The 25,777-nt window shown below is 42.5% G+C and overlaps 1 protein-coding gene across 1 annotated transcript; it reads left to right on the top strand.

Moving 5' to 3' along the window:
* Positions 1-229: 229 nt before the first annotated feature.
* Positions 230-22,504, top strand: znf219 (zinc finger protein 219). Its single transcript, XM_085450855.1, has 5 exons — positions 230-377; positions 10,177-10,261; positions 10,493-12,815; positions 12,977-13,123; positions 16,083-22,504. Exons 2-5 carry the CDS (start codon positions 10,256-10,258, stop codon positions 17,255-17,257), a joined length of 3,651 nt encoding a protein of 1,216 aa, XP_085306981.1. The 5' UTR covers positions 230-377; positions 10,177-10,255; the 3' UTR covers positions 17,258-22,504.
* The last annotated feature ends 3,273 nt before the right edge of the window (positions 22,505-25,777 follow it).

The raw sequence follows: 25,777 nt of genomic DNA, 5'->3' as shown, positions 1-25,777 counted from the left end.
TAACATTTCCAACCTACATCACTCTCCCTCCCACTTCTCCTATGCTCCCCCCACCACTCCCCCCCATTCACTCACTCCTGTGTAATAAATGGGCAAAAATGCAAGAAGAAAGGAGAGAAGGGGAGAAGGAAAAGAAAAGGGAGATGGAGGAGGAGGAGGAGAAGGAGGAGGAGAGAGATAGTGTGTGTGTGTGTGTGTGTGTGTGTGAGAGAGAGAGAGAGAGAGAGAGAAGAGGGTGACCAAACGGAGGGAGGGGGAAACGGCGTATGCTTGTATACAACCCTGATTTCCATTTTTTTCCCAACTCGTAATGTATTTAATTCAAGTGAAACGTAATCATGACGTGTCGTGTCATTAATCTCCTCGCCGCCTCTCCCGTAAGTACACTGAGTCTTTACTTTCAACATATATCCTATATCTTCATTTATCTTCTTACATTTTATTTACCACTATGTTTACATATATGCACTTTTATGCGTGCTGGCACGAAACACCGGCGACGAAACATTTCCAAAATTGTTTAATTTACTGCGACTGTTGTTGCCTCTTTTTTCTCTCTTCTTCTTCTTCTTCTTCTGTCACGGGCAACACGCGGGATAATGGCCAACATAGTTGTTGATGTGTTTTATTTCACTCCGCTTTTTCACATTTATTTATTTATTTATTTCATTGGCAGCTTTGGCTGTGTGTGTGTGTGCGCGTGCTCGCATGTGAGTGATTGGCACGAGGCATGCATGTATGTATGTATGTATGTATACATGTAACCGCGCGCTCCGGACCACTTTACGTGTGTGTCATGTATGTAAGCCGGTGTATGTGCGCGCGTGGTCGACAAGCATGTAGCAGTCGGAGCTCCGCTTCTAAGCCGTGACATGACAAAAAAAAAAGAAAAGAAAAAAAGCTGAGAAATGCACTGTTTTCCCTCATAACTGAGGAAATACTCGGTGTAACAGTTAAACCAAGTCGACTCGAACAGTCAGCACGAGATGAAATGCGACTTAAAAATGCTCGCAAGTGCACGAAAAGTCACTCGGAGGTTTATTTTTGTTTAAAAATTGGACACAACTTCAGCTAAGTAGTTGTGCAAGCTAGCTCTTAATTTTTGTTTTTATCCGCGCGAGCAGTTTGGTAATTTGGCAGCTCTTCTTTAACCTCTCTGAAAAAGAACGGCGTCTTCTTCTTCTTCTTTTTTAAGTAGGTTATATTTTTATTATTTATTATATATGTGTATTTTTTTTTTAAAGAAGAGCCAAGTTCTCTGTGCGTAACGGAGAATTTCGATAAGCCGCGGACATATTGTCCAAGCGTAAAAGTGGATTTTTGCATGTTAGCAAGTTGATTTACAAAGCGTAATTTGTAGGTAGATGCGATTAGCTTGACTAATTCTTTTGTTGGACACACATTAGGCATTGTGTTGTGCGTTGTTTCCGAGATAAGCACCGCCACTTTTCGTGTGGGATACGCGCAAAAAAAGAGAAAAGACTGTTTAACGGTGCTTTATAAACCTTATACTTTCGGCCACCTTTTACTACAATGTTTACTACAACCCGTTTAGTTGTCCTAACGTTACCTCAGCGCTCAGAAAGTAGCATAGCAAGTGTGGCAATACATGCAATGTTGGGGCCGTGTGCGTGCAAAACGCGTGTTGCCAGATTGTGTTCAGTAAAGATAAGTTACCGGTTTTCGTCCAAAAATGTGCGTTTTTGGACACGATGGCTCTTTTTTTTGAGGGGGGTGAGGGGGGCACTGATGTCGGTGGTAGATTGGCAGAGAGGGATTCAAGATGAAATCCATGATGGCACTTTTCCCCCCTCCCGTCCTCTCCTTGCTCGCTCACTCGTCTTTTTCCCCTCCCTTAATCTTTTGTATAGAAAATTTAGGAACAAAATGGAGCAGGGGAGAGAGAGCGATAGATAGGCTGACATGACACACACACGCCACCCTCCGACTTCTCCGACTACCCTGCATCCCCCGTGTTCATGATTTTTAATCGCATTTTTTCTTTTGGTTGTTGTTCTTGTTTCTATTTGGAAGCGGGATTGTGCGCGGACACCATCTGCGGGCAGGGTTAATTTGATTTTTAGTGTGTGTGAGGGGGTGTTTATTAGTGCATTGTTTGTTGATGGTTATTTATTTCATTAATGTGCCTCTAATTGAGATGGCCGCGAGAGAGAAGAGAGAGGGGGGAAAGGAGCGTACTGAAAATGGTTGCACGTTATTGACGCACATCACAGGGGCGAGGAGGAAATTCCTCTTGAGATAAGGCGCAGACGTGTCATCTGGGTTGACCAAAGACACTCCCGTCGCCTTTTTCTATATCCAATGGAATATGTTTAGGGATCCTGAAATGCCCTATTTTTTTTTTTTCATATCTACCCAAAATGTCACACTCTTGAGAGCCTGTGCACAGTGGAAGTAGGTTGACATTGCTTGCGTGTCCTAAAATGAGGCATGTTTTTGGAGGGTTTGGCATTTTTCAAGACGGGTTTATGCACATTAACTTTCATAATCCCTCTGCGAAAAAGAAAAAAAGAAAAGAAAGCTGAGACAATTAGAAAAGAAATGACTTCACTCCAAATCCCTGTTTTTCTTTGGATCATCGCCTGCAAGAGTGACTTTTGGCAACAAGACGCTACTTTTCCTTATCCGGGCTTGATCAAAAACTAATAACGCAAGCATTGTTTTTTTTTAATTATTATTCTGTTAGTAAAAAAAAGCCTCCCCTGCCTCTCTACAGGTTGTTTGCCATTAGATATAAGGCGTTGATTTCATGTCAAACCCTTGGCAGATACTCATCTGCAACCAGCTGTACTAATGAATATAAAACACTGGCCCCATGTTAAAAAGGCTCTAATGGTTTTTGCTTCATTCAAACCTCTGTCTGCTTGTTGTGTTCAAATAGTATCCACCTCCTCCTCCACCTCCTCTGTCACCCTCAATGCCGCCTACTTCCCATCTTTGTACATACTGTACTGTACTTGAAGGGGCACATCCACCCCATCCAGGTGGCTCTTGGGAAAGAGATTGTATGTGAGGGGAGAATGAGACAGAGGGAGAGAGAGTAAAAGGGAAAGGAGTGTAGCACCAATCAAGGCTTCTGATTGATATAATTGGGTCATTAGTGCGCTGCGGGAGAGGCACCTGCTTGCCCTCAGTTAGGGAGAATCTACTGCATTGTGACATTTTGAGACTGTTGAGAGTTCTGCTAGGCTGCTCGGGATTAGAGTGTATTTAGAGCATTAGGGTCTTACTTAAATAGTCTGCCACTTTTTGTCGCTCGCATTTAGTTTGGAAGACCAGCTCTGAAATCAGCGTTTGCAGCAGAGGCGTACAGGTAGACTGTCTGAATAAAAAACAAAAAAATCAAACACGACAATTTGATAAGCAAAACATTTTTCCAACTTTCCATTAGTGGCAGTCCCGTGACTGCGCTTTTCAGCAAGGTGTGCGATGTTATGAAAGCAAGCAGTATTTGAATTTCTCCCTCAAATCTTTTTTAAAGTTACAATACAACTCTTTTTGTGTTTTTTGGTTGCATTTCATTTGACCTGCTGAGATCAGCACAACAGATGCCTTCCCAGATGAAAAACTGAAAGTGTGAACTATTTTGGCCTCAATTTAGTCTGAAAACATTCTGGACACCGCATCAAAGCACTTTATACTGTAACCTGAAGACTGTGCAATAGAGAGAGAACCCCACAGTCCCCAGTGAGCAAGTACTCGGCGACTGTGGGGAAGAAGACATAAAGTCATTGTTGGAGTGCATCCTCACTCTTCAGCTCAAATCCCCTGCAAAAAAAATAGAAATAAAATGTTACATTCCAGCCTATACATAGAGTCAGGGAGCCCTTGAGTGCAATCAGTCACCCAGAATTACACCAGGATGTGTTGATTTAAGTACTGGCACCTCCCATTTATATGTGTCTTTATAAAATATAGTGCAACAGAGTGTGTTTCAAACAAGATGTTCCTAAGAAAGAGAACACATGCTCTGCAAATTTCCCCAGGGTGAAGAAAGAATGAAGCCATTACTATTATACACTTACCCTTTTCCCCCCCACACTAAAGCTGTTTTAGGTATCTGATATATATACATAAATACCCCAGGGAGGTCACAGTGAGTGGTGAGCATCCCTGAGGGGGTCGAAAGTAGTGTGTTGCTTAAGGACACTAAAGTGGAAGGGGCGTCATTCATGGAAGAAAGGTTTCTGAACCTTTTCCCAGACAGTAGGGAGAAAATTGATCAGGTGGATGTTTGTTTCACCTGCAGGATTGTCTCCAACCTAGCAACTGATCCTCGGTGTGCACACATAAGCCTTTTAGGAAGAATGCGTACAACCACACACATGCTCCAACCAATTCTTCTTTTAAAGCATCAGTCTCGTAATCCTGAGTCAGACGAGTCATTCAGCACCCCCCTTCCCCCTCCACTCACTGGTTTTAGGAACGGCGCGGCCTGTATGAGTTGGAGTGAGACTCTTTTTTTTCTCTGCCGAGATGCTTTCCGGTGTTCGGGATTCGCCCGCTCGGGTCTGGCACTGCAACGTTGCCTCCAAGTTCGAGCATCAGCTCGTGTTCTCTCGCTAGAGGAGTAATTCATTCAAAAAGAGGAGAAGCAGGAGCTCGAGAGGGGATGGTGCATTAGAGGAGGAGAGGTTAGACAGGAAGAAGCAAAAAGGAGTAAGGTTGTGAGAAGTGGAACATAAAACACATCAGTGAGGCAGGAAATGCTGGCTCAAGCTGGACTTTGCGCAGATGAAAGACGGTAAAAGTTGGGACGCTTCCTTTTAATGTAACTTTTTCTTCAACTCCGCTAAAGTACCTTTCGAATAAGGTCAACGGCGTAACAGATGCGAGCCATTAGATCGCCGTTTCACTTGCGTTCTGCGATCAAAACGATACACATGAAGTAGCATTTTTCCCCGTATAAGCAATCTGCAACACTCATCTTTAACGGTCGGTGGCGGAGACTGCGCGGGAGATGTTCACCCTTATCATTGTTGAAGCTGAAGATGAGGGAAGAGCGAGAGTGCGAGGCAGGCAAAGTTGAAGCGAAGCCGGCGGTGGGGAGGGAGGAGGTGGTAGTGGTGGTTCAGGGAAAGGTGAAGTAAAGGAAATGAATACCGGCTGTGGGGAAGTTCGCCACGTGACCACGCGATAAAAACCACAGGGCCAAATTATACTGTACCGCACAGGGAGCGGGCTCCCCTCACTTCCTCTCGCTCTCATCTTCTCTTTTTCACACACTTTGTTTTTTTCCCCCCTTCCTTGTGGTCAGTCTCTCATACACCCACTTATCCCCAAAGGACACCTCACCTCGCGCTGGCTTCATCACACGAGAGTGCAAGTAATGCAGCGGGAAGAAAGATGCACTTGTAGGGATTCACAGAAATACACACAGACTATGAGCACAGTCCTTACTTTATGCCTTAAGGCCGGTGCCTGAGACCTTGAAGATGTCTATTTTTAGGTACGTGGAGGAGGACTTAATTTTCAAACAACACAAAGGTCGCTGTTGCTATAGATCACTGGTTCCCAAACTGAGAGCGAGATCCCCAAGGGGTCACAAGGGGTCAAGGAGAGCAGAGCATACACTCAGATTTATTCTAAATCTTTTGACATTTACCTCCACAGACTGATAGGAAATGAATGAAGGGATCATTGTAAGTCAGGCTTAATTACACAAACTGTGACGAGGCATTCAAAGTACTGTTTAGCTTCATGAGGCTACAAATCACAATACACAAACCCTTCTTATATACAACCTATGATACATTAACACTATTTATTATGAAGCTGTATAACACTTCTATCCCACACACACGGTTACCATTATGAACACTAGGTGAAAGGTGTTCACACCCTGATATATATTTACAATTACAACATGTATCTCTCATGTGCATGTGCAAACCTGCACTGACTGCCTTCACAATAAAACTCTGCCACTTCGGTGGATATTTACACAGTGACACCCCCGATCCCCACCCCCAGCTAAAAGAAAAAAAAACAAAAAACTTGTCTGAACATATTGTGCAAATTTCCCTCAGCTAGTATTTACCAGGTATGCAACGTATGATTCAGCCATATCGTTATGCACTCCTTGTGATCTGAGTCAAGGAGTAGTTATCAGTATTTAAACAGTGCAGTTTAAAAAAAACAAAACAAAACATAGTGACCCTGATGATAAAAAAAAACCTCATTTCCAGTCAAGGCAATTCAGGACCCACAAAGCTGCATTTCAATTGCTGGAATGTCAACTTTGGGACGCTTTAAAGCTGGTGTCATCTTGCGAATTACTGTGTCATTACACTCCTGCTCATGCACTGCAAATTTCAGGATCAGGGGAAAAAAGAAAGGGAAAAAATAGGAAAAGCCAGTGAAAGTGCAGGAAAATCCAGTTTGTATCGAAGGGATGGGAAAATCCATTATGTGTTGCATATCAGCAGTCAACTATAGCTCCGGGCCTGAGAAGTGGAACAAATGCTTAAGTGCGTTTTACGTGGAGTCTTTGTAACGGCCCGCAGGCCGTGGCTGCGACAGGAAACCAGGTTGCTCAGAAACCCTGCGTTTCACTCCATTTGTGATCTCAGCAAACGCTTTCCTGAGCAATTTAGGGTCTCAGCGGTTCGCTTTTTAATGATGATGTCATGATGTCTATTTTGTAAATTGTGATCACATTTAGGCGATAAATCAGGGCCTGATTAAATGTGTGGCTATCCTGTGATTGACAAGCTGCTAGCATGTATGTCTACAGTGGCTATTAAGCCTCTTTTCCACTAGTACCTGCTCAGCTAAACTCAACTTGGTTTTTAGGGTTTTTTCATTAGGTGGTAGTTATGGGTACTCTGCAGTTTATTAGCGTTTACTCTGACTGTTTTCCAAGTGACCTGAGTCAAGTTGAAAAAGTGATGTCAGAAGATCGCATGCCACTGATTGGCCCACAAATGAGGTCACTGAGGGAGTCATGAGAGCAACTCTTTCGCAAGACTCAAACCCGGCAACGGCTGCTGGGCAATGGCCTCACACCTACTTGGCTCTTTCTTTTACCCTGAGTCTGACAAAAAGCCAAAGTGCGTGAAGCAGGTGTACCATCGCCTCGACCTCCATTGTTGTGTTGTCTTTGGATTGCAGGCAAACAGCGTCACTGGACTTTTGGGCTGCCTTGCTATAACGACCCCGCCCACATTGAGGTGGTAATAGAAAACGACCAAAACCTCGTTGAGTAGTCTAGTTGAGGTGCTAGTGTAAAAGGCAAAAATTATGCTACACTCATGGCTCCAGACCATTGTTTATATACAGTTTTTGTGTTTATCTAAAGCAAACCAGAAAGTTGTTTTGTAAAGTCTATAGCACTGATTCCCAAAGTATGGGCCAGGGCCCCCTGTTGGGCTGCAAAGGTACTGCAGGTGGGCTGCAGTATTAAGCTCAGTTTAAAATGAGTATGTATTATTGTGTATAGCCAACAACCCGTGTTGTTCATGTGGTTTGAATGAAAGTTTCAAGAAAATCCATCACTTTCTCTTGTATTTTGATAAGAGTGAAGATTTAAGATTGGGTGAGACCCCATTTTCTGGTTTGCAAGTGGGCCACTTGCTGGTCTGTAATATCATTGTGAATCTCCTACGTGGATCACATTACCTAATATTAAATATTCATTGCCATGACGCACATTTAAAATCAGATTATTACCCCTCCCCTCACAAAACTAAAAACACCCACCACACACACACGTAGGTGTCACATTTTTGTACGCTGCTCTCACCCTTGCTTTGAGTACCTACCCCAATCCATTTTATAGCTCGCCGTGTGTGTGTGTGTTTGGACACACTGGGAATGAGCAGCATTTGTGGATGATGTGAGAATGTCGTCTTCGGTGCGCTTCTTGCTTAATTTACACCTGCTTTTTATGTGTTTCTCCCCCACCTGATTCCAGCATGATTTCTTCCCCACTCCACCCTCTCCCCGAGTCACCCCCAGCCCCCTTTTCCCATGCATCCTCTGCTGCACCTTATCTCCCTCTCTCAATCTATCCAAATTTTCTTTATTGGCATGACAGGGCCGGTGGTTGGCGACAGCCACCGTCACGGTGGAACAATGCATTGTGATGGTGATATTCATATGATAATGCCATCAGACTTAATACTGCAGCAGATACATTTAGATAGCCGCTCTCTCTCCCTCTTTTTCCTGCTTTTTATTCCTTCTCCCTTTCTGCACCCCCCCCCCGTCTCTGTCTGCATGTGTATTTCTGTGTTGACTTTCAAAATGGTTTTTTAAATGTTGCTCTCTCTTCATGTTATGCCCCAGCCTGCCACTATCACTACTCTGATTTCTCTGCTATTCTCTGTTCTAGCATGTCGCTTTCTCTTTTTTTGGTTTCTTTGCTTTTACCCTCAACACCATGTTGCCAATCAAATTAAATCATTTTCGTTCACATGGCTTCTGAGACTGTTTCCTTTTTTTTAATGCTGCCCAGTTTGTAACTGCTCTGTCTATTTGTCTGTGTCTCCCTCTTTCTTTCTCTCTGTCTGCCTCCTTTCTCATTTTTTTTTCTTTGCTCTTCGCCATGTTGGCAGGGCCCAATCTACCAGCTGATATCAGCATTCCTTGGCACTCTGCCAACTGGCAACACTGCAGGAGAGAAAAAAGAGAGGAGAGAGAGAGAGGGGAGAGGGAGAGAATGAAAGAAAATTAGTGAATAATAGACGGAGGGAGGGAGGGAGGGAGGGAACGAGAGAATGAGAGGGGGATGGGAAGAAGTATGAATCAGGGAGAGAAAGAAAGACAGAAGGGAGAGGAATATGGTGAGAGAAAGAACAATAATGGTGGATTAAGAAAGGACTGTCTGTGTCTGTGTAAGAGAGTGTGTGTGTGTGTGTGTAAGTGTGTGTGTTTATGTGATTGATATGGTGTGATATCCCTGTGAGTCATAGCTGAGCTAAAATGTCAACTGGCTACATGAGAATCTCTTTGTCATCAAGCCTCAGTAACTCACACACACACACACACAAATACTCAAATCCATATAAACACATATGTGACCATACCGCCATGTGAACAAAAATGTGGGTGACACACCTGCGAGCACAGATGTTCCATTGTTTTTGCCACAGTGATTTATGACCTTTTTGTTGTGTTGTGGGTGCTCAACTCCTGCAAAAATGATGGACAAAAACCAGCCACGGCGCACACAAATTCGGTGGAAGTGAGGCGAAGTGCTGCGCTCTCAAAATATTTGGGCGTGTGAGCGTGCCCTGCCAAAATGCTTGTGCGTGTTCAATGCGCAGTATCACACTTCACGTTTCAGCTGACTCTGTTATCTGGGGTGACAGTCGCAGTACAGTCGAGACAACAGCAGCAGCGGCGGCAGCAGCAGAATAAGCTCACATATATAAATGACTTCAACAATTAAGCATGACTAAGCAATGTATGGGTGAATGCCACCACACCCAAACAGCAGATTTATTGTTCTGGCTAGGTGCATGCATACCATATGTGAGTGTGTGTGTTTGTTTGTGAGTGTGAGTGCGTCCGGGCCTGATTTAAGCAAAAAACGCTGCTACTGTATGACTGTTCAGGAAGGGTGTGTGGGGAAGTCAAAACATTGCGCGCCCATCCTGTTTGGGACAGTCCGTGTCCTGTGGTGGTGCCCTTAACTCCTAAACACACACACACACCAATGCACGTTCACACTTCAGATAATCATCCCATATGTGCTAACAGTATGCCAGCATGTACGCTGAACACATGCAGGAGGCAGAACAGGTGCACACCTGTTACACATTCAATGCGCACACCAACGCAGGCTGAGGAGCAAGTGACGATCAAATACAGATTTTCTTCGTAGTAAACATGCACGTGCATTAAAATGTATTGTTGAGTGTGCATTTGGTGCTTTGCAATCAGAATTTAGGGTGAAATCTGTTCAAAGGGTCTTAGTGTAAATAGCTTTTAATCCTGTTCGGCAAAACTCTGCTACCTGCAGTTCATCGCTGGATATTTCAAAAGCATTACGCTGATACTATTATTCCTAATTTACCTAAAGTCTTTAGTTAGATAATTGTCTTAACATGCTTTTAAAAAAAAGGGTGGGAACAACTTCAAGTGCAGTAATTGTTAGATTTTTGGTTGCAAATAATTTTCTGAGCTTTCTATGCTTGTTTTTGTCCTCAGACAATTACAAGAGGAGACTGCCACAGGACTGTGTCCCCCCTCAGCAGAGACACTAAAGAATGGCATAACATCACACACAATGCTGGTAGGACTTTTTTCTATTTTCTTATATGCGCATGCATCAACATATAAAGACTCATACCCTCGAAGTTTGTGCAGTTTTTAAAATCTGGCCAAGGTTGTGCTATAAAAGCTAATTATGCACAACATGCAAATTTAACCTTTTCTTGAGGTTTTTAACTTTTAACTCCTTCTTAAGTCGCTGGTTGCCGCTCATTATCTGTCTCTCTCCCTCTCTTTGTGTTTTTTCTGATAGAGGATGGATTCTCCACCGGAGTGTGTGTTGTCTCTTTCTTGTGAGCAGACCCAGTCGCCCCCAACGCTGCCGTCTCTAGACCACAGCCCCCAGACCTCCTCTCCTCACACTCAGCTCTCTCTCCCCGATAGCCCTGTTGTCTTGCCCATTCACAGCTCCGAACCTTCCCCCCAGAGCCCGGACACTGCGCCTTATTTCCCCCTCTCTCCGTTCCCCCTCCACGAGGGTAATAACAGCAATCACCATGATGTTGATGAAGAAGATGATGAGGAAGGGCTGGATGGAGTACCTCCATCCCCAACGCCGGCAGTGGCTTTGTTCCCAGGAGGAGGGGGACAAGAAGCTGGATGCAGCCCCTGTTTGGACTCCTCTCCGCCAGATACACCATCAGCACCATTACTCGGGTGTGGTGCCCTGGAGCTGGCCCTGTCTTCAGGACAGAGTGGGAACTGTAGTGATGAACTAGACCTCCAGCTGTTCCAGAAGGATACTGTTACCAGGGCCACACCTGGAGTTGGAGGGGCCTCCTCGGGGCCTGCACTCAGGTATCCCTGTCATGTATGTGGAAAGAGATTCAGATTCCAAAGTATTTTGTCTCTTCATGCACGAGCTCACAGTCTGGACAGAGACCGGCGAGCTTCAGCTCTGTATAGGACTGGGCTCCCTTCAGCTCCACTAAAGCAGCACCTCAAAATCCAGCAGAACCACAAAGACCTAATTCCGAATCACAGAAGTCACCCAAACCAGCGTTTACTGCCTGGGGCTCTCATCCAGCATCTCACAGAAGACGATGAAGTCAATGGTGAGGTCAAAGGTCTTGATGATGGACTACAGACAGACCAGAACCCCAGTTTTTTACTGGATGACAGCACACCCTTGACCCCTCCGCTGACAGAGGACCCTGTGTCCGTGACCTCTCCCTATTCTTCAGCCACCGGGGAGGGCGTATCTGCTTCCATCACGCCTACATTTCGCTGCCATGCCTGCAAAGGAAAATTCCGAACAGCTTCAGAGTTGGCGCGGCATGTACGCATTCTCCACAATCCATACAAATGCACTCTTTGTCCCTATTCTGCCAGCCAAGAAGAAAGCCTGGCGTCCCACTTACAGGAGTGCCACCCTTCTCCCGATGTACCTGCTCTTCCACCAGCTTACAGTTCGAGGCCCATCATCGCAACCCCCGACACCCCAGTACCCACGCCAACCCACACGCCAGCCCCAACCCCGAGCAACCCACAGCTGACATCAGTTGCTGCAGTGGGCGGGTCCTCTCCACTGCCAGCATTTCGCTGTGACACTTGTGGACAGCGATTTACGCAGTCATGGTTTCTGAAGGGACACATGCGAAAGCACAAGGACTCATTGGACCATAAGTGTCAGGTATGTGGCCGTGGCTTCAAGGAGCCTTGGTTCCTAAAAAATCACATGAAAGTTCATCTCAACAAACTTGGCCTCAAGGCTGGACTGGGAAACCCTGGGGGACCAGGAAGTGCTGAGCAGCAGTCTAAAAGCTCCCTCAACGCCCTCTACTCCAGTCTCCTTCTGACTCAGCGAGGAGGTGGTGCCAGAGGAGGTCAGGGAAGACCAGAGAGAGAAACTGGAGGCAGAATTGGGATGGGTTTGAGTAAGTCAGCCATCCTGGGCTATCTCGGTTTGCCTAGTGATGGCAGTGGGGCTAGCTGCATGGAGAGACTTCAAGCAGTGGCTCAAGTAGCAGAGATGGGAAACGGTGGTGGCAGTGGTACTGCAGGGGGAGCAGACTCGGGAAGAGGAGGGGGAACGACTAGAGCAGGGGGAACCGGGGAAACTCCAGCAACAGTTTCAGAAGGAGGAGATCAGGCAACTTGGTGGCAGCTGGTGGCTCGCAGCTTGGCGGTAGCTCAGCAACAAAGGCCTCATCAGCGAGGCCAGCAGCAAGGGCAACGAGGCCCGGGGCGGAGTTCAGTGATTACAGAGGTCGACCAAGTCAGAGCCTACCTTGGAGGCCTGGATCCTAGAGAAGAGACCGGAGGACCAGGAGGGCCATGGGAATGCCCAGATTGTGGAAAGCTGTTCCGCAGTCTACAGCAGGTGGTAGTTCATGCTCGAGTTCACACTCAGAGGCCCCAGAAAGGAGGTGGCAGCGAAGAGGAAGGGAGCAGTCATCATAGAGGAGTGGGGCTGGGAAGAGGAGGCAGCAGTGAAGTGAGACAAGAATCCCAGCTACACAGCGGTGGATCCCAACAAATGGCAGAACTGAGACAGGAATCAAAATTGATGGGTGGTGGATCACAACAAGCTGGAGGGGCTGCAGGGTTTCACTCTGTCATCTCAAGCTTCAAAGGTGTGACATGAGTGTTTTTTCTAGTTCTTTGGTTTGTGTTTGTTTGCTATCATATAAGAATACATTGTTTTTCAACTTCAACTTTCAACTTTCTATTGTCATTAGAATCTTAGCTGCTATCTTTACATTTTCCACTTTTTTCCCTTCTTCCCTACTTGCAGGAGAAAATGGGCTGACGACAGTCTCCTCCATACCTTCAGTTCCCACCAGGGAGCGAGTGCGTGGCAGAGGGATAAAAGACTGCCCCTACTGTGGCAAAGCCTTTCGCTCTTCACACCATCTCAAAGTGCACCTCAGAGTTCACACAGGTGAGATACTGCTGTGAGTTTAACAAACCATGTTTACTTTTTTAACCTTTATAAATCCCTGGAAAGGTTGCATTGAGCATCGTTGCTTTTCTAGAACTACAGTTTTTTTCTTTTTCTTTTTTTAAAAGATTTTACCCCAGAGGCCTGGCCAGCACTAATCATAGCCCTCTACTGCAGGCAACTGAGCTGCTCCACCAGAGCAACTCCAGCTTAAGTGCCTTGGTTGAGCGTATATTAACAGTAGTTTCTGGGGGGAAAAAATCAAGCCACTCCAGGGATTAAAAAGGGAAATTGCTCACTTCTCTTACTGGCCTCTAACATCGCTACCAGTAAACGGTACAAAAGAAAACCTTTTCATGTCTTCTCCACTAATTAAACAGTAATCCTCATGTCTCTATTTCGATTTGTATAATGCAAAATTTAGCTAAATGAAACTGGTGTGGTTTGATGTTTTTTTTTAATAACCTATTTATTTTTATAGACACATTTATTTCTTGTCAATTACATAAAAATACTAAATCTTCTTATCTTATCTTAAATAATGCACATATTAAATGCATGAAAAATTGCAGAGAATTCGCTGTCTTTGAAACAAGAATCTGTAACAAAAATCTTTAACATCCATCTTAAATACTGTAAAGAGAAAAAACATTTTAATAAACTTTTTTAGGACAAAAAGAAAAAAAGAGGAAAAACTGAGTACAGGATTTCTGACAACCAACTAGTTGGACTTTAATGAAAGTTAGAATCTCAAACACCACTCACACTCATACTATTAATTAATGTTCCATATTCATAAGCCTTTATCAGCATGACTCATCGTCACTTTTCATTATTTGCCTTCAGGTGATGTATTTGATCAAAATTAAAACCCATCTCTCATTTTTTGCGATGCCACCTATCACTACTAACTGGAGAACCTCCCATAAAGACAGCAGCCAAAAAATGCACAGTGTGAAGTCTTTTTAAGAGTTGCCATTATCATTACTCATTTTATAGCTGAAAGGACTTATCTCAATGCGTTTATATTTTTCCCAATCATGCACTGCTCATTTTCTCATACACTACTGCCTCTGTTCCATCAAGTGATTATCACATGGTCAGTAATTAAAGCAAATGCATCAAATTATGATAATGCTCTCTTCAGAATCTCGTTTCCCATCGAGAGTTTTATCCCGTCTTTAGTGTTTGTTTCACCAACACAATCAAGTTGTCCCTGCATCTGTACGTGCGCCTGCGTTCCTCCTATGTGACCAGTTTTTTCTTTTTTGACTCTTGGGAATAAGATCATTTACGTTTTTCATATGTTTAACGTTTCCTGATGTTAATGTTCAACATCATCCCCTTTATCTTTCCCAGCTGTGTAATTTTTAATGAGTAATGGAATACTGCCATCTTTCTTTAAAACATGTAACTGCACCTCCTACTCAGAACTGCTCAAATGACCTTTGAGCAGCTTATACTTGCTGCAATTTTGCAAAATACTTGCTTGCCATACTTATTTGCAATGTTACGATTTTGCAATAAGTGCTGTGGCATAGTGAAAGTACTTTTAACCTATTTTAAAAATGATTGCATTTTTTGTGTATCTTTTACACATGAAACGATTTAGACTGCTGAAATTTGTCCTCAGGTCTGCATTTCACACAGAGTGTACCCATGAGATAGTCCTCAGTAAATAGGAGTAAAACTGATTAAAAAAATAAGAATTATTTGCAGGGAAATTTAATTTTAGCTGCCATAAAAAAAGTACAAGTATATATTGATATTGGAAAAAATCAATCTGACCTTGTTTTATTTGCAAAACTGGCTTTCCTGTGAAAAAACATGATTCGTTTATTGGCTTATGAACCGCTCTTTTAAGGTCCCACCACAACATTTCAGTCAGGTTGAGATCTTTACTTTGATTAGGCCACTGCAGCACCTTGAATTTTTATTTTCAGCAATTCTGTTGTAGATTTGCTGCTGTGCTTGGGATCTTTCTCATGTTGCATGGCCCAGTTTGAAACAAGCTTTGACTATTAAACAGATGGTCTCACATTTGACTCTAGATTACTTTGGTATACAGAGGAGTTAATGGTCGACACAATGACTGTAAGGCGCCCAGGTTCTGTGATTGCAAAACAAGCCCAAATGATCACTGTTTCACAACTGTGCTCAACAGTTTGTATGCTTGTGTTTCTTAGCAATAAGAGGCTTGCTCCTGGTAACTCTTCCAAATAAGCCATATTTGTTCAATCTTTTTGTAATTGTACTGTCATGAACTTTAATATTTAACATGCTAACTAAGGCCTGTAGAGTCAGAGATGCAGCTCTTAGGTCCTTTGCGGTTTGTTGGACAGTGTCGAATTGGGGGGACTTTGCAGAGACGTCCACTCCTGGGAAGATTGTGTCCTTTTATTAACACACTCCTGAACCTGCCAGACCAGAAAACTTCTAAAAATTCTGCTTTCATAGAAATGCTCAGACTTGCTGATGATCATTTAATCAAGCATATTTGATTAGCAGCACCTGGGTACTACTTAAGTATTTAATTCCAATGGAAGTCTCAAGAGTATTCATAGTTTATCATGTGGCTTCAAGGACCTGTGAAAGCTTTCTTTTTTGCATGACTGTATATGTGTGTATAAGAGGCAACTGTTTTTCAGGGTCAAAGGTGAGTACCATCAGGTTTCTACTGAAGAAAAAAAAAAACATCCTGTATGTGAAATCAACATTGTGTATGCCATAAAATAGCTGGTATATGATATCATTAATACTAACACAAAGGTATTTCACTAACTGTAATATAAAAATACTTAAAATCACCAGGATATTTTTTTTCCTTCTTACCCAGTGAACACCCATTTTGGGGCATTCATTTTGGAGCATCTAATGAGTCCCACTGTTTTTTAAAAGATTTTTCTAGCTTTATTTTTACTGTTCTATAAATAAACTTTCTTCATTGTGTTTTCTCTAGGTGAGAGACCCTACAAATGCCCCCACTGTGACTATGCGGGTACTCAATCTGGCTCTCTGAAGTACCATCTCCAGCGGCACCACAGGGAGCAACGCAATGCCTTATCAGCTGCCTCAAATTCCTCCTCCTCTGGTCTCACCTCCACTATCAACAGTCTGACCTCTGGAACCTCTGGATTGGTCAAGCAGCGCCGATCTCAACCCAACCACTGCCCGGTCAACCGGGCTCCAACAGACAACCCCGCCTCTCGACCCAGCCAGCAGTCCTGGCTCCTGGGACTTCCAGACCAGCGGGAGCATCGAAAGGCCTTAGCAGCTCTAAGGGATGTTGACCTAGAGACCCAGTACAGGTACCTGTCTGGAGTAATGGGCGCTCTTTACCAAGGTGGAATGGAAGGAAGCTGGATCAGGGAGTCTCCTCCACCAAAGGCACCTAAGGTGTCACGACGTAAGCCCCTTACTACAAGCCGAATGGTTCAAGCATCAAGTGACAAGGAAGTATCCGTGCCATCAACTCAGGAGGGTGGTTTTGAACCACTGGATCTGTCCCGTCGCACTTCTCCTGGTCTTGGAGGGATGGAGGAGGATGGAGGCATGAGTGTAAGGGAAGGTGGTGAGGATGCCGTAGAGGATAGTTCAACAGGGGTCAAACTGAGCGAGTGTTTGTTTTGTCCTTTTCGAACATCATCAGCAGAGCTGATGGCCATGCATCTCCAGGTCAACCACACCAGTAAGTCCAGGCGCAAAAGAAGCTCTTCAGTGATCTTGGATGATGATGGAACCTCAAAGACCACAAGGCCAAGGATGGATCCCTCTGACCTCGACCCTCTGACAATATGGAGGCACGTAAGTGAGGCCGAGTCCCAGGCCTCCATGGGAGAATGGTCCTTAACTCAGTCCCAAACTCTTAATGGTCTCTCTGAGCACACAGCAGAACATCTGGGTAATGCTCTTGAACACCCAAACTCCATGTCCTCAGTGTCAAAGAATGTAACAGATGTTCCTGAACTCAAGGGCAAAATTGATGAAGAGAGAGATGAACAAGATGAAGAATTTGAAGAGAATTTGGAGAATAGCAGTCTGGAGGATTCACAAGACCAAGACCTGAGGATGTCCCTCGCTCTTTCACCAGCCCTGAGCTCTAACCACGTTGGAGGGGAGGAGGATAGAGTCTGAGGAGATTAAAATGTTTTCAATGACACCGCTTAAATTGGAATGTTGGGTTTATTGTTTTCCAACAAATTTTGACAAAGAATTGAAGAAAGGGCAGAAAGTATTACATAGAGAGAAGTTGTTTATGGTTTTGCCCTGTCATACCTTCATTTCTGGGCAGTCCTGAGGAGTCTTGACAAAGAGGAGAGCCAAAGCTATGGTATTTCCTCTGTCATTATTTGTCTCCTTGGCTTTGTGGTCCACCACAAAATACGGTAAAATTCCTGTAAAAAGAAAGCGCATGGACGCATCTTTTCAGGATTTTGTCGTCCACATTTTCTATTTGTTTTTCAGACTTCACCGAAAGATGGGTGATTTTTACGATGATCTCCAATTTGATAATCGAAAGATCTAGGGCAAAGTCCTGCATCATTCTAGAGTCGTGCGTTTATCCCACACTTATAATGGACTGGTAAATCCCAGACTACAACACTGACCATGCTGGAGCCAGCTGCGACTAGATGCTCTCCTGACGGACTGACCACTGAACAGCTTCAGGTTCCTCCTCAAACTACAACAAACAGACATGGAGGAAAGTTTAGTCTAAAAGTTTCAAGCTGCAAACCTCGGCTAAGCTATTCTTTATTAATTTAAGGCATGAGGCAACCGTTACAGGCCATGTGCTTTCCTTCAAGTATGTATCACTGCCTTGTTTGTCAGAAAAGTGTTTCTTGATGACTGTGCTAAAGAAAAACAGAAAGTTTGTAATATTTTTGTTCATTTGTTTTCAGTTAGTGCCTGTTCATGTATGTCGTCGAGAGAGTCTCTGGTATCCTTGCCCATCGAGGCTCTGATAGATCGTTCATTTTATCTGAATATACAGTTTAAACGATTTAAGTACAATATATTTGTTAAAAGTGGTTCTAGGGTGTTGTGAATAGTTCAGTTGTAAAAGAAATGCTACATCATAGTGTAATGTCCTTGACACAGACTGTAGCTGTTTGTGGCTCAGCTTGAAAAGAACAAAAAAAAGTATGTCATATAATGTGAGGAAAGGTCAAAAGCTGAGCGCTTAAAAAGGAGGTCAGAGTTCAACATTCAGTGTTTACAATGGTAGCGGTTGTTGGTTGGGGATGCAAAGGCACCAACTGAACACAGAGCGAGAGTCTGTGTGAGGGCTGAAGGGGCGACGCTTGAGCTCCTGAATACAATCAACTGACACATTGTTTTGAAGAGACTACGACTGTGTCAAAAAAAAGGAAAATTTTAACTTTTTACAAGGTAGAGAACGACAAAGAAAGCAGTCTAGCTGCCAGACAAGACTAAATCTAAGAAACAAACTGTACTCTTGGGTTACGGTGTGTTTTAGATGAGTAGTTTCCCTCTCTTCTTCTTCTTTTTTTTGTTTTAATAAGAAAAGAAAAGACAATGGTAGGAGTAATTATTAAAACACTAACAAACGCATAGGCATCCCAGTAGAATATGTGTAGCTTTTGTAAAGACGAAAAAAAAAAAAAAGCAGACTTTTGTTTATTTTCCTTTCAAGATGCTTACAGAAAAAGGTTATCAATATAGGTGATATTGATTATAATGTTTGTGAGCTAAGACTAGTTGGAATGTCTATACAGAGCACTGTGCAAGTTATTTTTTGAGTTCCCAAAGTAGTTGTTTTCATTTTGACTTTATCAATAGACCAAACGTTTTTTCAATGGCAGTTGTCACTTTCGGTTGTCATTTTTAAGTGTGTAAATGTGTGGTTTCAGTAGATTTACCCCATCGATTAGCAAAATCAGTCAGCTAGGTTGTCAGTGTATCAGATATTCGACCACTGAACTGGTGGTTAGGAAAAAAATGAAGTGCATTTTGTTTTTTATGTGGAAACATCCAGTAATCATTTCTTTATCCTAGTTTGAAGGTATATTTATGAATGTGAGGCATTAATATTCTCTTACACTGGTTAACAGCCTCTATTTATCTGCTAAGACTCAAATTGATGGGGTAATTTATGATTGTGACCACTCTTTAATGTGCATTAATGTGATTAAGTTCCCTTTTTAGAGCACCTTATGAGTTTTGTAGTGAAAGTCCCTTAGTGGTGTCTCCTTTAACAACTACTGTCAATGCCACCGTGCCTTCTGTTTCAAGCACTTCCTGGTATATTTTGTAAAACTCACCAAAAGCACTTAGCCTATATCGACACACTCTCTTTCCTCTTTCCTATTCCCCTTCAACACATCAGCCCATTCTCTTGATCATCTTCTCCTGTGTTCACCTCCTGATCCCTCTATTCTTGTGTTTTTGTTTTTATTATTTGCCATTTTTTCAGGCCCATTGGGCCTTAAACAAGGTCACTAGGCCTTATGTTCTAGCATGGCTAGACTCTTAAAAGAATGAACTACCTACCCTTAGACAAGTAAAAATTGTTGTAGAAGTAGGGTTAGAGAACTTCGGGTCATAATACTAACCCTTGGTAAACCAAAGCCCAAGTCTAAGACACATATACGTTGTGTTTAATCTCATGAGGTGCCAAAACATGTCTGATGTGACACTAAATCAAATACACTAGAGGAAACAAAATAATTCACCGTTTTCCTTTTACTCTCTCTTTTTCCCCTCGTCATGCTTGCTCTCCCTCCATGTCCTGCTCTCTTCTGTAAACAGTCTATCTCTAGCACCACTTGAAGGTGACGTGTACTATCTGGTATTGAGGCCTTTATTAGATTTTTATTTCAGTTTGTGTGGTGTTTGTTCAATGCCGTTGAGATGGAAAAATGCTCTTATAATGATAAGTATTATTGTTTTAGCATTATGGTTAAAAAAAAATCAAGAGAAATGTGTTGTTGAATGTTGTACAGATAGCATTAGAGATGTTGTGTTTTTTTAAGGAGAGCACAAACCCGAGCAATGGTCCCTCCAACTCCTCCCGCTGGCAGATGGGAATAAAATGGACTGCCAATCATCATAAAAGTCTAATGACAAAAAGTCCCAGAGCTGTGGCATGTTTTCAAAAGAAACAAAAGATTTGAATGTAAAAATGAAGCCAAGGCCTCATTATTTCCAAATTGATTGCAAAGAAACAAAAATCATCTTTGTACCTAAGCTAATCATTTTACTCTTTTGAAGGTGTAGTTTAGTAGGAGTAAGACAAACACACGCACGGCTTTGTAGTGACTTGAAAACAGGGAAACCAGGATGTGCTTACCTGAAAACTGATGAATGCACAATTACATTCCAAGGATGCACAATTGGTGTACCTAACATGTTTAGCAATTTCTATTTTTTCATACTTTGAACACCTTCCTACTGTTTCATTGAGGTGTAGCAGTTTTTTACATGGCGTCATACACACATTGCATGAAAGTTGTCTGCATATAGGATGTGATACAACCACTGGTAGCTACTGTTCCCAGACTGTTTGGCAAGTGGTTGCTGGAGGTTGCGAGTTGAAAGTGGTCTCAAAGAGAGTGGTATAAGGAAGATTTTGTTGTTCTTGCTTTGGCCACTAACAAACTGTTGTGGTTGCCTGTAGTTTCTACACAAGTTGGTGAATTATTTGCAAACACTCGCAAACTGCTTCCTCAGTGGCATTAAACCTTGAAAAAAATTGCAACACAAACAGAGAATGTTCACCTTCAAAGTAAAAGCCAAGTAATTTTAAACGATGTGGCTTTTGCTTTGAAGGCAAAAGTTTTACTACTGCTCTGAGAGTAGCTGGCAAGTGTGTGCAGATAAGTCAACATGTTCCTTGTAAACCGTGGGCGACTGTAGCAGTTTTCTAGGAATAAAGGCTTTCACCAACTAGTCAGTGAATAAACATTTTTTGCTAGCAACTGGTGGTTGGCAGATGATCACAGCCTCATCTCTAGACCTGTGTGTCTGGGGCCTTAGTCACCCTGCAGTGTCACACATCCGAAATAGCACACAAGTTAACATCATGTTAGCCATCATGTTATTAGCAATGACATGACTGCAAAACATAAATAAGCTATATATGGTGTAAAAGAGAAAAAAAGACTTCTAAAAGCTAAGCTGCTATTGTGTCATTAGATATGTGCCTAGTTTGTGTAAAAAATAGTACTGCTGTTCAGTGAAATCAGTTATAATTAATGCATTGAGGAAGACGTTATCCACTAACTGACCCTGGGTAATGCCTTGATATTTTAAACCAACAATGGCATCTTGTTGGGCAGTGTTTTGATCTAGAAAATAAAAAATATGGTTGTATATGTCCTCTGTCATTTATATAATCACTGTCAGAGTGCTGAACAACCACACATAGTAAACACAAGGAAAGAAAACTACTCATGCTAGCAATGCTAATGGTAGCTACAGGTTTTCCTTCTATTAAACTTGTTTAGTCTAAATTTAAAAGTACATTTAGCCAAATAGGAGACTACAAACAGGCCTACCTTTGTCTTGAGATACTAAGACATCAGAGCAGATTGACATGTTTAATATGTAACAGTTTATTTGCCAAAAGATTATTGAAGCAAAAAGAGTGTATAACATCCTGTGTTAGCTAGCTCGTCTATATTGTTACGGTTAAACTTTACTGTTAAGTTCAAACTGCTTGTTACCGAGTAGAGTCTGCCCTCTTTTCTTGTGGTATTTACCCTTGTCTGGTATTTATTCATTAGTTGCTTAAAAAATGTTCTCAAAGTTGATTATTGCCCTGAAGAAATAAGATTACATCATGTTTTGTGTATCAGCAGCAACTACAAATTCTGTTTTTAATTAAATAGTTGTAAACTGTAATTTTGTAATAGCTATTAAGAGTATTGTCAGATTTTTAAGGTGCATTCCCAATTTTTAGAATAATTCACAATTAGAAATAGAGACAAAATCAGCTGACAATTTAACAAAGTATTCAAATGTTTCCAAGAAGATTGCTTGTGTTTGTCTGACTTCAGTTAATTTTTTTGCCAAACAATTGTTAAAAAATCAGCGAATTTTTTGCACAATTTTCAATTTGCTCGCTTGTAATTTACAAATAGATGTGAAAACGGCACCTTATATCCTGATTGTAAATCAGAAAATTCTCCAGAAAGGATACATTTGTCATTTCAAAGGGTATTGTTCTTTTTTTTTGTAATATGACAAATCTTTTGTGAGGTGAGGGGACCACGCTGGGTTTGGGCTCTTGTGTAGTTTACTGCCATTGCAGTGAGGGAAAACTGACCTAACATAGTAGTGACTAATATAACTTTGTGGACAGATAAAAAAAAATAAATAAAAATAAAACACATTAGAAATAAATAAACACAAAACAAATCCTGTCTCTCTCTTTTTTATACCTGTTCATTTAGGATGCAGTTGTTCTTTAAAGTGTGAAAACGCTCAGTGAGACAGCTTTATTTTGCATGTTTATCTGCATTCTATAAGAACGTGTTTGTGACTTCAGAATTTGAGATGTTGAGATGCTGCATCTGGTTGAAGTGGGTGAAATACAGAAAGCTTGAGCTTGTTGCAAAGGGAGCCCTCCTGTGGCCTCCTGGCCGATATTGAGGGGATTTAAACAGGCTTCCCTCAGTCTTGATATTCATTTCTGCTTACAGGTCACAGAGATGTTTGCTTTAAAGACTGATAACTTAGCAAATCTAATATTAGAGATCTGTAAATGTATATCCATTAATTATGATTTCATTTGTGTTTTACAGCAGTGGTTCCTAATCAAATTCTGCCTGTTTAAACTGAATAGCAAGGGCAGCTAAGACTGAATTTTCCCTATTTCCCGACTAAGAAGATTTAAATTTATTTAACCTGTAAGCTGCACAGTTACCGCTGTACTGGCATGTCCTGCTGGGAAATGAGAAATGTTACTGTATATTCACAAAAGGACAGCAATACAAAGTAATCTGAACATATAGGATCTGTTCGTTTTTGGGTTTTTTTTTTATTCATTAAGCTTATCTTTATGGAAGTTTTTTCCCTTATTGAAAAAAACAAAACATTTTTGCCATCTATAAATAAAAAAAATCTGGATTATGATCTCAAAATATTTACTTCTTAACTCGAAATTTCAGGTTATTTTCTCATAAGTTTGACTTACCAAGTCGACATTTTGATTTATGTTGGGGTTTTTTGTTTTGTTTTGTTTTCTTACATTTTTTCCAGTGGCAGAAAGAAGCTTTTACAAAACTGTGATGTTTTTGGCATTTATGGTAGATTTTTTTTGCATCATGCATATTCTGTCATCTGTGCTTGTGCTGCGTGATTTCCTTGATTTCATGTTAGCCTCTAATTTGGGCTCCATTTGGCATTTAAGGCCTACTTACAGCACTCTAAATGTTGCGTGGGTTGCATGCGACCCAAATGTCAAGGCACCCCTGACATCTGGGCCAATAAGGGTTGACCTGTGGCTGAGTGTACACAGCCGCAGTCACCGTGAGTCAGTGCTGTCAGTCAAGGATGAGTGTGTGGCCCACATTTGAACTGCACATGTGGGTCATAACTGGTGCTGACATTTTCCTCCAGAAGGAGGATGTGGACAACAACGACTACTGCAGTTATGTCAATGTCTTTGAGTACCTAATGTGTTCTAATAGTATTATTTGAACATGGAAAGGGTTCTATTATTTACAGCAGCTATGAAATCCCCAGGCCAGGTGCAGGCTAGGATCAAATGAGATACATAATGACAACAGCACCATCAAGTGGAGACACTTGGCAGGGTTGAGCAGAAGGGAATCTGTTTTATGTCCTTCTGTGTTTCCTCTTCCCTTATCCCTGACACTAACCAGTTATGTCTGCTTACTTCCAAGCCTTAGAAAAAAAATAGGTAGCTCTTAAAATAGATTCAGAAATTCTAAACACCCTTTTTAAAGTTAAGTGACCATGATCAGACATGACATTACATCAAATTAACATTTAAACACATACAACTGTAAGTTTAAGATTGTTTAAATAGAACCCCCGCCACCCACCCCCAGGCAGATCGACAGAAATACCAATGGTATTGACACAAAAGGTACTGGTATTGGATTGATACTTTGTTTCTGTTCTCTCAGTGTGTAGCCCACTGAATTGTGTTAGCCTATAGGCTATAGATAGCACATTTAAACAACAGAAGTTGACCCAAAGTGGTTAAGAGACAGGGAAAAAACCCACAGTTTCAAAACACACCAAGAGCTTAAAGGTGTGTGTTGTTGTCAGAATTAATTATTGTGGGAAAATAAACATCACAGTGATTCACTGGTCATTAAAATGTGTTCAGAATTGCAAATGCATGATGATTCATCTATAAATGAATGACAGACTGCTCTATCATGTATACACGGCCTTTATAAGTGAATAGTATTGGCATTGGTATCAGCAATAATGCTCCTGCATTTAACTTGGTCTCAGATCGATACCAATATTTGCAGTATGCTGCAAAAACACAATTTACACTTTCTGCTTTTGCAAACGTGGTTTATTTTGAAACTCTGGACAGGAAATCGGATATTTATTCTGAGTGGGATGTGGAAAATAGCATCCTTGTATTGTGAAGCCTCCCCCACCCCACATAAAAAGTTTAGAACAGGATGTCACTGCAGTATATTCGTGTGTTTGCAGGCTACACGTGTTTTCAGCTCATGGTCATTTCAAAGCTGAAAAAAAAATCATAACTATAACACATCAATTACCACGCTTATGTAAAAGGCGTATCTAAATGCTCCAGGGTTATACTTCTTATTACCTGCCTATTAGCCTACATGTCTGTACCAGGGCAATAGTGTGCTCCCTGGTGACTGGTTGAGACTGAGTGGGCGAGACAGAAAGAGAGAGAGGGAGGGAGAGAGAGAGAGAGAGCGCTCCTGTTGCCCATAAACCGCAGCGTTGCTGTCACTAAAGCTTCCTCCCATCATCTGCACCGGAGAGCTGAGCATCTCCTCACTCTGTCAGCCTACCTGCTTCACTCGGTCTCGGAGCCTCCACAGTCCACTCAGCCCACCACCCCCTCCCCTCCATCACTCTTTCATCTTTTAATTTTTTATTTTTTCCCAGAGTCTGTGAAGCACACACTGCAGCACTCTCTCGCGCGCTTCTGGCTGAAGGACTGAGCACGGAGAGCAAGAAAGACCCAAGTCCACTTCTTCTTCTTCAGTTGCAGAACTCCCTCCGCGCATCTTCCCAACATGAGTGAGGTGAGTATGTTACAAACTACAGCTCGTGCTCGGTGTTTGGGACTCGATCACTTTCTTCTGTTTTTAGCGGCGCACGGTCTACAAGTGCAGTTCCTGGACTTGGTTTTATTACGCGCTGCAGTCCGCGCATTCTACCTCCGTGCTGAGCCGTAATTTCCTCCACGCGTGTCCGCATCTGCACCTGTGTGGAATTAACCGTGTTATCTCTCGTCCCCGCGAGCACGCACGGGTGCATCACATCCGATCAGATCAAACTGCTGGTATTTTTGTCGTTTGTCCAGACCCCCCCACCCCTCACCAAATCCCGCTACGGCGAGGTGCGGTTAAGAATCGGAACAACGTGTCTTAGCGCAGCGCTTTTTGCTCCTGCTTGGCTTTGATCCCGAGACTGACAGAAGTGCTGCAATGAGAGCAGCAG

This window comes from Copadichromis virginalis, linkage group LG3, assembly GCF_057382275.1.
Source record: "Copadichromis virginalis isolate Kocher_CV1m ecotype Utaka linkage group LG3, C_Virginalis_male_GT1.1, whole genome shotgun sequence".
Taxonomy (NCBI): domain Eukaryota; kingdom Metazoa; phylum Chordata; class Actinopteri; order Cichliformes; family Cichlidae; genus Copadichromis; species Copadichromis virginalis.
Note: the sequence above shows the minus strand (reverse complement) of the source record. Positions and strands in the feature narration are given on the sequence as shown.

Coding starts and splice junctions, on each gene's coding strand:
- znf219 (XM_085450855.1), top strand. Junction 12,816..12,976: donor TGTCATCTCAAGCTTCAAAG/GTGTGACATGAG, acceptor CCCTACTTGCAG/GAGAAAATGGGCTGACGACA. Junction 13,124..16,082: donor GCACCTCAGAGTTCACACAG/GTGAGATACTGC, acceptor TGTTTTCTCTAG/GTGAGAGACCCTACAAATGC.